The 13,599-nt window shown below is 34.8% G+C and overlaps 2 protein-coding genes across 2 annotated transcripts; both read right to left on the bottom strand.

Annotated features, from left to right (window-relative positions):
- On the bottom strand, nucleotides 372-2,134 carry LOC109327006 (14-3-3-like protein). The gene is made up of 4 exons (XM_019559971.1): nucleotides 1,553-2,134; nucleotides 1,078-1,200; nucleotides 827-943; nucleotides 372-726 (listed from the first exon to the last, which is right to left on the bottom strand). Exons 1-4 carry the CDS (start codon nucleotides 2,036-2,038, stop codon nucleotides 670-672), a joined length of 783 nt encoding a protein of 260 aa, XP_019415516.1. The 5' UTR covers nucleotides 2,039-2,134; the 3' UTR covers nucleotides 372-669.
- LOC109326892 (F-box protein At1g78280) lies at nucleotides 3,283-11,805 on the bottom strand. The gene is made up of 16 exons (XM_019559777.1): nucleotides 11,448-11,805; nucleotides 11,004-11,114; nucleotides 10,835-10,890; nucleotides 10,566-10,708; nucleotides 9,968-10,165; nucleotides 9,631-9,830; nucleotides 9,078-9,177; nucleotides 8,377-8,952; nucleotides 8,166-8,288; nucleotides 6,739-6,819; nucleotides 6,343-6,674; nucleotides 5,962-6,219; nucleotides 5,477-5,561; nucleotides 5,159-5,363; nucleotides 4,479-4,650; nucleotides 3,283-3,776 (listed from the first exon to the last, which is right to left on the bottom strand). The coding sequence occupies exons 1-16, from the start codon at nucleotides 11,588-11,590 to the stop codon at nucleotides 3,638-3,640; spliced, it is 2,922 nt and encodes a 973-aa protein (XP_019415322.1). The 5' UTR covers nucleotides 11,591-11,805; the 3' UTR covers nucleotides 3,283-3,637.

The raw sequence follows: 13,599 nt of genomic DNA, 5'->3' as shown, positions 1-13,599 counted from the left end.
TGAGTCAATCTATTTCAGTGATGGCATATAGGTCAAGTAGGTACTTTATATTCGCAGTAGTGATGGAAGTGAGACATTTATAACAGAACAAATTAACTACTATACGTAATTTTCAGCGTTTTCATTGTTGTGTGTAATACTAGTGATTAGAAATATTGAACTAAACAGGTTTTATTCACGTGGAAAAAGGGATGCATCCTTGCCCTAAATGGGACAGTTATCCCCATTCGTGAAGGTGAGCCACATAAAACAGATTCCAAGACCTGAACGACATTAGTGGGGTGACATGAGGCATACACACATTACTAGAAGCAAGGGACCAGACCTTCAAAATTCAAAGGTAATCCTCAGACAACAAAATTCGAATCAGGTTAAATCAAGATTGTGTTTTCAGAAAGAATGCGAATAAAACTAGCATCTTGGCTCACTAAAATTCACAGAAAAATCAGGTTCAATTGAGAGAGGAGAATCTTGAAATTACAATTCCATAAAATAAAAATTTCCGGTATCCTCAAGAAAAAAAGGCAAATTGGAAACACTTAAATATGGAAAAGCACAAACTAATGTATGACCTAATATCCCAGAACCCAAGGAGATTAGAAACAAGCACCTTCTACCTTTAAAAACATACGGGGGAGAAGTTCATTTCTAATAAGCAGTAACATATAGTTACTGCTGCTCATCTGGTTTAGGTGCTGCATCCTTAATTTCATCTGCTCCATCATCCTGAAACCACACCAAAGAATAAACCAAATAAATATTATTATGCAGGGAAAAAAATGATGTGATACAAGAGTCAGATCTTTTCGCAGACTCAAATCAATACCTGAATGTCAGAGGTCCACAGGGTGAGGTTATCACGGAGAAGTTGCATGATCAAAGTGCTATCCTTGTATGACTCCTCTCCCAGTGTATCCAATTCAGCAATTGCTTCATCAAAAGCCTGGCCAATACCAAAAGAAAATTCTTCAGGGTTAAAGTAATTGGAAAATAGCATTAGAACATGACAACTTGTGGTAATAGTAAAAAAATAACACAGAACATGAACATGATTTTCAGTATCCCCATAAATTTAACCTGTTTTGCAAGGCTGCAAGCACGATCAGGTGAGTTAAGAATTTCATAGTAAAACACAGAGAAATTCAGAGCAAGACCCAGCCTAATTGGGTGAGTTGGAGGCAGTTCCGTATTTGCAATGTCCTGAACAGCAGAATCATCATTCATTAGATTAGCCACAGCCACATAATGTTATACATAAATATTGAAACAAACAACTAAAATCAAATCCAATTTATACAAAACGAAGAATGCACAACAAATCATTCAAAAGACAGACAAATAAGCAACACAGGCAGATATCTCAAATCAAACCAGTATATTAAGCATGAATAACTATTACTTCAATAACCTAAAAACGATTCATAGTTAAATTTCATAGATCCAGTCAAAATAGAGAATCAAATATAATAGACCTAATCATGCAGCTTTGTTGAGGTCAATAAATGGATCAGATCTGAATCACAATATCAAATAAAATAAAAAAACGGTTAACCTGAGCAGACTTGTAAGCACCGAGGGTACTTTCCGCGGCATCCTTACGTTCAGCGCCAGTTTTGAACTCAGCGAGGTACCTGTGATAATCTCCCTTCATCTTAAGGTAGAAAACCTTAGAATCGCCAGAAGAAGCAGAAGGAATGAGACGCGAGTCAAGGAGCTTGAGGATCCCATCGCAGATGTTAGAGAGCTCCGATTCGATCTTAGATCGATAGTCGCGGATGATGGAAACATGATCATCGTTGCCTCTGCTCTCCTCCTTCTGCTCGATCGAGGAGATGATGCGCCACGAAGCACGTCGTGCTCCGATCACGTTCTTGTACGCGACGGAGAGAAGGTTTCGCTCCTCCACGGTGAGTTCCTCGTTATCGGCAGCGGCGGAGACCTTCTCCATGAACTCCACCATCTCTTCGTAGCGCTCAGCTTGCTCAGAGAGCTTCGCCAAGTAGACGTACTCTTCGCGAGGGGAAGGTGCGGCCGCCATTGTTGAAATGTTAGAGATAGAAAGAGAGAGCGAGATCTGATTGATTCTAGTGAGAGAAAGAAGAACGGAAATATGAGGAACGCGGAAAAGGGAAATGGTGGTTTTTGAGGCGAGGAAATCCTATTATTGCGTCGTTTTGGAGATTCAATTTGAGCCGTTGGATTAAAGATATTATGTTTTGTTATTTAACCAATTGTGAATCAATATATGGAAATTGGAATACGTTTTGTTTTTGTTTTTTCAGAAATTAAAAAAGGGAAAGTGACAGCTGTCAAACATGGAGTTTGGACTTTGATACAGGAAAGGTTCGTCCATCTCGAATGAAAATCAATTCTGGTATCTAATCTTGTCTCACCTTGAATAGAGAAATGGAGTATCTCCTGGTATAAGGAAACAAAATGACACGCATATTATATTTTTACTGGATAGAAGATATAAATTATCTCCTGATATAACATTATTCTTTAAAATATCGACTCACATCTAAACTAATAAAGCAGTATCCATTGTAAAGGTTTCTGTGTAAGACTATGTTATTAGATAAGGCAGGGTTATGTACACCATCTTCACACAAATAATCTTCAATTCATGGATTAGATGGAAGTTTCAACCGGGAGGAGTATTAGATTTTTTGTTGATTTGAAAAGTTTTAACCCTTTTCAACCAAAAAAAGGTACTCATTTATGATTTTCTTTTTTACTCTGTTTTGATCGTATGTAATTATATTTTCTGTCCTAAAATATGTATAATATATTTGTGATTAATTGAAAAAAAATATTTAAATTAAATATTTTTTGATTAATCATAAGTGTTGGAACATGAAATGATACATTTTCTGAGACAGATCATTCCGAACTTTAATTAATGGGTTGAAAGAAAAAGGTGTGGGCTAGGTGTGATGGTGATGGGCCATTTTTGAGATTGAAATCGATTAGCCATAAACTTCGGGAGTGCTTGTTCTCTGCTGTCTTCTTTTTCTTTGGTCGGTCCTCGTTAAACTAGGAATTAAGATAGTGGGAGGTCACAGTTTTCACCACCAGTACCTTTTGCGGTATAAATTTTATGCAAGGTTATTTAAAGTTAATGATTAAAAACGTGGCAACTATTTTCAAAATTTGTTAAGTACTTATTGGATTTTTTTTACAATTTAGCTACAGCTGAAACCACGGTTAAGTTTCTTAGAGCCTCCTCAGCTATTCTGGATCCGTCCCTAGGTTCTAATCCACTTCAATAAGGAGCATCTATCTCAGTAGTCAGTACATTCATGTATTATAGTTTTGAATGTACGAAGAAAATTGTGAACCAGCATCGTTTATCTATGCTAATATATATAGTATCTTCATAAATCATAATGGCATCAACTACAACCGAATGGCCACTTTATCATGAATTATCAAACACTACAATCAATTAAAAAAAAGCCAGCAAACGATATGTCAAAATGAATTAGTTCTTTACCTAAAAAGATGAAAAGATACATTGGTAGTACCAAAAAAAACTCCGTTTTTATCATACAAGTTAAATAAACGTGTATTTATATTTTATCAAAGGGCTCTGATTGTGCATTCAGGCTCCAAAAATATTTCCATGCAACAAATGTCAACGAAAGCCTTTGTAATTGTTCAACTCTCCCCACACTCTGAGCTCAACTTCTTCCCATGACTTTGCTGATCTCAATTCTTCCCATATACTAAAAATTGCTCCCAGGACATTGTCATCATGCAAAATACAATAGCACCTACAGTAAAAAGAAAATGAAGAAATCCAAAACGAGTTACTTCAGCATTTGTTTAGTCTATGAAATGCAGGAACAAAGCCAAACATCTTTGTTTGTGCAGAGGCACACAAGGTTGTCTTGTCTAACTGAACATAGTACTTATGTTCTTAATTGGCCAAAAGAAAAAGTCTGTAAATCTTGGATGTACAAAGATCTGCTATTTTGCATCAAGATGACCGAATAATTTCATATGCATGCAGACGAAGTCCTCATTGCTTTCACAAATCAACAAATGTTCAAAACAATTCACAATTACCATATTATCAACAAGAACTATGATGCATTGATTTGCATCTATAGAGTATTTTCTGAGTTCCAAACCTTCAAATATGAATTATCTGACATTTTTATTAAATATTGTAAAAGGCCATGGTGCAAGGTAGAAAATTATTAACATTCTTAAAGCCTAGAAAATTATCTTGACTGGGTATCCATCTACTCTGCTACACACAGCAACCTTTTAGTTTCAAATTTCAGGAGAGCCTGACTGATTTCGATTTACTTATAGGTGGATTAATCCACACATGCAAATTGAAATAAAGTAAAGAAGAGTCTAACATTCACTAATAATGGGTGATTCGTTGGTAAAATTGATAAGAAGAATAAATCTTGTATAGGCTCAGCAACTATTTATGTAAGAAAATTATGGAGGCATTTACTTACATGGCAACATATGAAAGACGGTCAAATTTTTGGCCACTCTCTGCTGACTCATCATGCTTTGATATGTTATTTGCAAAAGGAATTTTGTAGCTCTCTAAAAATCGGTGAAGGAGATCTGAATCACCTCTAAACACATCCAAGTAAATTGGTATCAAGTCATAAATAGGATCACCTGCAAACACAAAAAATGAAACAAGTCAGATAAAATCAGCACCAAATAACATTAAAGTCCAAATGCTTTCACTGCAATTCTACCTTTTCAAAGATAATAAAAATAAAGCTGAGCCAAACATAAGCAACTCCACATGTGCACAATTAATTATGTATAGAACAGACAGAGGAATCACATGAAGGTGAAACAAGAACAAACATAGGAAACAGATGGGCTGACAAAGAGGAAGGAAATCTGAATCGAAAGGTTACTGAAGAATGAAACAAAAATATGAAAACATCACAGAAATAAAAATGATAACTTCTTTGCTGAACTGCATGCATTAGGTAGCCTGGAAACCATAAAGATAGTTCAGGAAGAAATTTCGTATCATGATAAAAGCACTTGTTAAATTATGATGTCATTTACAACATTGCACTTCATGTTGATTATAATAAGATGAGAATTCCGCTAGAGTTTGAACTAAAATTCTTGGAACAGGAAGGAAAGGAGAAGTTCTACAACTGACCTATCGAAAGATTACTGAAATCAAGGATGTAGCTAGGACGCCAGGATTTCACTTCATCAATGCCACCTGGAAAACCATTATCTACAAGGGTGACATCTTCTGTATTCTCACTTGAGGTAGAAACCGATGATGGTTCCATGTAAATGTTATCATCCATAATGTCAGAGTGTATCCAGGAGCAAGGTTTACAAGCACTCAAGAAATTCTGAAGTCAAAATAAAAGTTGCAGATATTTTAGAAAACCAAAATGCTGTACCGTACCCAATATAATTAAAAAAAATAAAAAGTGATGTCTGAATATAGGACTTTAGAAGAAACCTCGGTTATATTTAGTAGCTTGCTGAAATCAGGTGGGATATATTCATCAATTTTCTCTATCAGTTTGCTAGGGATTGGATCTCCCCTACAAAATTTAGTAACGAACATGAGAGGCCATCACGTGACTAGCATAGATTCATCCTAAAAACTAGCATGTTATAGAAACCACATAGACAGAACCAACAAAAGGAACACAACTATCATGCATCATTAAGGACAACCTAAGCAAGCAGAAGTTTGTAAATACTTGGTAAAAACACAACTGCTAAAATTGGTAGTTTCTTCACTCAAAATCCAAACTGATAACAATTTTATAAATAAACTCCTTTGGGGCTTTAAACTTCAAAAATACACAAAATAATAAGATTGTCAATCGTAAGCATTAAAAAGATAGTGTATTTCCCTCGTTGCATTTCTTACATATCTTCCAATTCAAACTATTTAGTTTAACAAAAAATCAGAGTGCCCAAAATAACAAAGTATACCACTTGGTCAAACGGCTTGAGACATCCTTCCTCTTCCTTGCCAAGGTTCTGGTGAAGACCCCCCACTCTGCCGCAGTGTTTGATTTATAAGTAACAGTTGCAGTAGAACCATTAGTATCTGGCAAAATTAATTCATCTTCAATGTCAGAGAAAGATAAAATGTTCAATGGTGGATGTGGCAAAAGATGAAGGTTGCCCAATTGCTCCCCCAAGAAAGAGGCCAAGTTTTTTGCATCTTCCCATGATAGTCTGTCTCTTCTGCATGAAAATGAAAACTAAGCTCAAAGTATTCAAAAAAGAGAACTAAGTTACATTAATAAGAAATTTGAATTGCTAAGCTTTGTAAAGAAATCAATAAGAGACAGCATGGATAAGACTTACAAATCTGCAAACATTTTCCCTTCACATCGTTTTGTTATCATATAAGGCCATATGCTTGCGTGAGTATCTGAACTAACTGATCCATCCACTGACTTTCCAGCATTCCTATACTCCAACAGCTTCTTTCTCCATACCCCAAATGAGAAACCATCAATGTCACACTTATTTATGATAAGATTGCTCTTCGCAATGACACCAGGGACCCCTTTCCCATCCCATGTTATATTAGTATAAGACCCATCTTCAAGATAAACAATCCCACTCGCCAAAACGTTAGGAATGTGTTTCCTGATTGGAGAATTGACTTCATGCAGTAGACTGTAGAACTCTAGCTGTAAAATATACAAAGTTAGATTTGTACGGAAGATGCAATGGAAAAGAATGCCAATGAAGTACCTCTGCGCCAAAGCCATAAAGTGAAGCTTCCAGTCCTTCTTCAGCAAAAATCTTTATAACAGAGTTTCCCACTAGATAAACCTATTTAGAGAATGGAAAGTATTACCACAGTTAGAAAAAGTCGTCATACTCCACAAATACTCCTTAGGTAATCATACTACAGGAAACAAGCCACTTTCATGCCCTAATTTAACTAGAAAACCTTAAGAACTAAAGCTATGTAATCAGGTTAAATATTTATAGCAGTTCACCAACGATGAGACAATATTGTTGAATACAAAAGGGAAAAACAAAAATAACATCACCTAGAAATGGTGAGGCGAAAAGATCAACAGAAGCAACTTAAAAATCATTTCATCTTGTTAGTAATTTTGGTTTTCTTCATGTATTCAAAGTGACTGGTGAGGTGTTTCACAGATTGCCGAGACTGAGTGCTCCAAACACTGCCCCTTGGTGGCAGCTTCAGCAAGACACTCATCTGATGTCTAGTGGAGAACCTTATTAAATGCCACATGGCAATCCAAGAGCCTATTTCTATTTTCCCTCAGAAGCCACAAAATATGACCTAAGCTATGTAGCTTAAGGTCGCAAAAATATCAATTTAAGAGGGGCTAAAAGGACCCCGCAGAAAAATATAGCCTGACACTCCATCAGTAAAAAAAGTTAAGTTTGCCTGTTTTGGAAGGGGGCCATTCAAACGTGATTCTGCTTCAATAAGGTTCAGTAGAGTGTTAATTTCAAAGCTTTTGGAGAAAAATACAACAAAATGACAATGACACAAGAGAAGCTGTTAACAGTAAGGACAGCAGGCATGATGAGAACGGGAAGGGAATGGTTGTGGTATACCACCAGAAGGTGTGTTAAATAAGGGAGAGAGTGACAAAGAGTTAAGCAATAATTGAGAGCCTTTGGACAGGTTGGGGACTAGGTGATTCTGTCTGGATCACAGGATCCCATTGTTATCTTTTTGAATCAAGAATAAAAATTGATAGGAACAAATATCATGAAAATTTTCAACATCCAATTTCAAAGATAGTCTCCAATATATCTTACTATAAGTTTTAGTTTATATACACCTTGCATCTCTAAGGCTATATACTGTAGCTAGTCTCTGGATATTGGTCCAAACTATTGGTAGCATACAGTCAGGGATTATGTTCAGGATGGGAATCATCTAGGATAAGACTTTTTTAGTGAAGCAACAGCACATTGAGTGAACCAAAGCATGCTTCTAAATGTTCTCATTAATATCTATTATAATTCAAGCACAATGGTGCATTATCATCACTTCATCAACAGAGTTTGGGACATTGAGTGAGGGACCACATATTTTCCCCAAAGCCTTACAAAAATTGATGTAGAGCAATCTTCGGGAAAATAGAAATAAAAATAAGTTAAAATTAATAAATACATAAATAAAAACTCACAGGATTGCTACCCGAACCAACAGGAAGCCTTTCATCGTCAGTGGGAGAGGGCAAATTGTGGAAGGCACAAATTTTCAATAAGCATTCTAACCACTTGTCAGCGTTCAGTGAAATACATGCTCCCTAGATACACAAACAGAAAAAAGATCATAAAATCTGCTATGGCAACTTCGCAAGCTCAAAGAATACATTATTATAAAAAGAAAATAACCTTCCATATTAGCTCTCTCATTTTTGGTTTTTGAATCCAAAGTTTGGATAACCATTCTCTAAGTTCTCGTTGACCAATGCTGTTACCTGAGCTCCATAGGGAACTGTAGTGGTCTCTATCTTTATCCAAAAACAAGGATAAGAAATTTATATCATAGGAAAACCCATCTTTCCATAAATTATAGCTTCTAGTTGCATCATGCATGGTTATTTCGTTAATTACATCATCTACATCTTTGTGAGTTTTGGCTCGTTTCTCTTTCCTTGACAAATCAGTGTAACTTAAGTTTTCTCCATTATATGACATGTTCTGTCTGACATTTTCATAACTATTTTCATCAAGAGCAAGCAGTCCAGCACGGCAGACTCCTTTGTGACGATAACCAGGAGCCATATCCAAACATACAAATTCGAAGTTATTGGAATTCACAAAATTCTGTGTGACAGCGATTGTTGTGTCCAAATTCAGAACACAGTGCCACCATCCACTTGGTACATAAATTGTCTCTCCAGGTAGTTGTGTGCATTCAATTGGCTTGTCTTCGTCAGCAAGAAGAGGATAAAAGTCTAGCCACCACTGTAAACAAACAGAACTATGATTAATCACACCAACAAATTGACACAATGTCAAGATTATTGATTAAAATTACGTACCACCCAGAAGATGATATATAAATCACTTTAATTGCAACATTGCAGTACCTGCAGTGATGATGGAGTATCAATATTGACATCGCCATCGTCTTCATTAACATGCACCGTCACACCCAGAGGCACCTTTCCCGGAGGATATAATGCCCACCTATCAAATTCAAGTGAAACATTGCCTCTAAAGCATTACTTATTTGAAACATAACCATGTACTAACAGAAGGAAAATATCAGTACCAAAGTACATAAAATACATGTTATTCGCGGAGGAATCATTAAAGAACAAGAGCACCAACCTCCAATTTAAGATAAATAATGAACCAAGTGTGGCCTTGTAGGCCCTAGCCACATTAATAGTTTTCTTATGCCTTGTCATGATGTTGACTTTGTAATACATTGGCTCCCATGTTACCAGGTCATGGGACCCCCCATAGTAACTCCCCAAAAAAATAAAAATAAAAAGGAAGAAACAATAGCAATAAGTTGGAGATACCAACAAACCACTTCAAGGATTAGCTAAAACTCAAACTAGACAATGCATATAGCTTCCAAAGATACCATGTAAATAGTCATGGCCTATGCTTTTCAATCAGCTCAAAGTTTACCTTTTACGGCCAGAAAGAAGAGTATTCCATGCACTGGTAAGAGCAGGATCAACATGCCAAGAGGCACCAGATCTCTGTGGTCCAATTATGAGCCACCTATAGGATGGTCGTTTATCTATATCTAATATATCAAAGTAGTCTTCTTGAAAAATATGAGGCACACAATAATCCTTCAATAAGCTAGGTGCAACTTCGCCAAACTGTTCAACAGTTAATTAAAAAGTTAGAAGAATCCCAAACTCTCAATTTGAAAGAAGAAATAGAGAAAGGAATGCTGCAAGGAGGAAGGGCAGAATGGCAGATCATCAATGTAACATGAATATTTTCATACAAGCACCTTCTCGTCAAAAATATATAAGGGATCTTCATCATGCTGAACTTTAGTGTATGAGACATAATCTTTGAGCTTCATGGAGACTTTCCGAGCGCTCCTTTGAGAAATTTTAAATGCTACATCTCCATAGTTTAGCAACAGCTGTTCAGTTGTCCATTTATGCCTGGCAGGCCATGTATCAGCCAATCCAGTAAGCATAACCTGGAAATGTGTAAATTCATCAAAATTCCATTTCAGGGAAAGGAAACCATTAAGCCATTAAAAACTGAGGAATTCTAACTTCTAAGATATTTAAAACAAATAGAATTGATAACTACAACCATGTAAAAACAACTAAAGAAAAACAGGACCACAACCCAAATGGCTCAGTGATTACTATCAGGAATGTATACAAGACATATGATGATATGATGTCAGAAAAAAAAATCATGTTCCTATTCTCAGAAAACGTGACAAAAAAGAAACAATGGAATGATAGAGCTCAAATATATTTTCTTTTCATAGATAAAATAAGAGCTCAAAGATTGACACTGAAACAGAGCCATAAAAAGTAATCAAATTAATATAGTTAACTATTATTTTTGCCTTTTTATCTTTGTACCGGTTTCTTTGCATCATACGTGTCATAGAAATCCTTCAAAGAGATGTCTTTTATTCTTTCCACATTTCCATTATCTGCATGAAACACATCCAATGTGGTATGACACCGGTATAACCTCCTATACAAAAATAAAGAGCTGAACCCTGCAAGAAGGTGAATATATTTGGTTTAGAGAAAATCTTCCTTAACATTGCTTAACAGCATAAGGTCTAAATTTGACCAAAAAATGTAAGATACATAAGAAAAGCCTTAGAGTATCAAAATGTTACCATCAAAATGTAAAGGTCGACGATCATGCTCTTTATATTCATCCGGCAGATTCTCACTGTATTCCAATGCCCAATACAAAACAAGTTAACATTCAATAAAAACTAAAATGAACTACGAAAACAATAATAAGTTTTCGGAAGCAGCAATTGAATGGAAGGAGAGACATACTTATGCAGGGCAGTTTTCTTCCAAGAGCCTTTGTATTGAAGCAAACCAGACACTCCTTTAAGACACAAACTCATCCACAGTGGTTCTTCATTGCACATAATGTACATCACACTGCCCAAACCAAAAAGAATTAACAAAAATATAGTTACCATAAAAGTGACAAGTAAGAAGAACAAAGAGAAATTACATTGACCTCCCTAAAGTTCGACTTAATTACGGTCGGCACTCCACTACAGCGATCCTCCTTCGGCATTTAGTTAATATTGATTGTAATTACATCACGATGTAGTGAAATTAAGCTAAAACTCACGCGTAATTACTCGGAATATTTATAATCATATGAACTATATAGAATCTATAGCCAGAATGAATTGTTTTATAGTAATGCTATGAAATGAAATTGTAATAAAACTGTGCAAACAATTTCATGGCGATTCTATATACCTGCTGACGCAAGCGACGCGAGCAGCATCTCGAGGAGTAAGTAGCTCCAAAATTCCGCAAAGGATTTCATCGGGAAGGACTCGAAGATTTCCAAGACCATCTATTCTACGATCTCTATGAGCTTCATTCACAGAATTTTCCATCAATTGTGAAATTCAAATCAATTTCAATTTCAGAAACAGAAACAAGAATCAGGGACCTTGTTCTCTACTATGATTTATGTTCATTCGGTTCTTGTGTGATGTGATGAACCGCGTATTTTGAAAGTCTTTACCGTGTGCACGGTTTTTCGTTATTCCTACGCTACCTTCACCTTCTTCCCCTTTTCTCACTTTCGTTCTGTTTTTTGTTTTGTTTACGTGCTCTTACTTTTGTTGTCTTGACTTTTGTTAATTATTTCTCTAAAGTTCGACCAGCTTAATTGAAAATCGGAATCCATTTTGAACTCAATTAAGTTATATGTTTGTTTACATTTAGTTATGTTGATTACAAATATTTGACCACTTTATACGTGGTCTCAAATCTCATAGATTTAAGAAGACATTGGGTTAGTAAAAAAATCAAAAGTTTAATTATCGTGAACAACATTTATTAAGAGATTGTCGCACATCCAAAAAATGATTAGTCTCTTACCATAAAAATGAGAGATATTTCTGATAGTACCAAAATATGTCACTCATTTTGATTTTTATCATTATATTTATTACTATTGAAATGCAAATATATAGTTGGAATTACAAGATTAAGAATCAAGTTTTTGCAAACATTTACCCAAATACACACAAAATGGGTTGAACCGTTTGGTAATGTCTAACTTAACTTTAATAACATTATTATTTTTTTAATACTTCACTTGAGAAAAAATCACTTATTCTCGATATTACTCCATAAATTAGACAATACGCAACATTGTGTTTTTGTTCTCTATATTTTTTTAAAGTTGATCCTGGAATTTATTTTTTAGGTTAATTCTTTATCTCTTTATAAATAAACAATGTTTTCCTGAATGCTAATGACCATTTAGCTCAATTTATTCTCATTTGGGAAGAGTATTTAAGATGTAAAATTTGGATATTGGACTAACGTATCTCCTGCAACCCAAAACACGACTTTCTTTAATTTATAAAGCCCAATTTAATTGAAATGGCAAAGGACTCTGAAGCATAAACTTATTCTAAGCCCATATGGTTTGATTGGTCTCTATCTTGGTATGTTTTGTAATTTTATATTGATATTAGTGGAATAACTTTTTAAATAGTAAATAAAATGAATGAGGTATGATATATCATATTATAAAACTTTTATTTTTAATCTATATTCAACATTTTTAAACATAAATCTTACAGGTTTAACATGAGTAATGAGCAACTATAGACAGTTTTGCATCACAAGTTTTATGTTTTTTATTTTCTCAACAACCTGATTGTTTGATTACCCACAAAATGTTGGTTAGTGGTATAAGGTTTCACTAAATCCTTAAAATGATCAAAAGGTTAAATGTTCGATTCCTGAGTTACACTTGTTAAGAAGGATAATCACGAATCCCAAAAATAATTAGTTCATTACCCATAGGTTGAGATGATATTTTTAGTAGTACGAAAAAAAATCTGATTGTTTGATTACAAGTATATAACTAATTCGGTACATTGACTCAAAGTTTGAACTTCATTTAGGCTTTCTTAAACCCCCACTATCTTCTTTAAGGTGAATTTAAATAGGCCAAAGTATGAGGTTGTAAAAAGAGTAAAAAAGAAAGAATCCAATAATCAGTAAGGTTATTTTTTGTTATGAAGTCACAAACCATTGAAGCATAAAGGTGCTAGCTGACTTAGGTCATAAAAACATATGCAATTAACCATAAGATTTTGAAACTGAAAAGGTTTTGAGACAAATATTGCCTCTTAGCAAAAAATGGCTTATCATACAAGTTGGTTCTTTTTTCTAACTATTTAAGTTTATTTTCCATTTTTAACTTAAAATACCCACATGATATATTTACCCAACTTCAATGGATTCTTTATTTTTAACGAAGTCTGTGTAATAGATCATCATAAGATTGGGACTTTACAGGACATATCTAAATTTTCCCGTTTTCTATAAGTTCATCATTTTACTCTGAAACCTCACAATGAAATCCAATTTGTATAATTCA

The sequence above is a fragment of the Lupinus angustifolius genome, chromosome LG14, assembly GCF_001865875.1.
Source record: "Lupinus angustifolius cultivar Tanjil chromosome LG14, LupAngTanjil_v1.0, whole genome shotgun sequence".
Classification (NCBI taxonomy): domain Eukaryota; kingdom Viridiplantae; phylum Streptophyta; class Magnoliopsida; order Fabales; family Fabaceae; genus Lupinus; species Lupinus angustifolius.
This window is presented reverse-complemented; position numbering and strand designations above follow the sequence as displayed.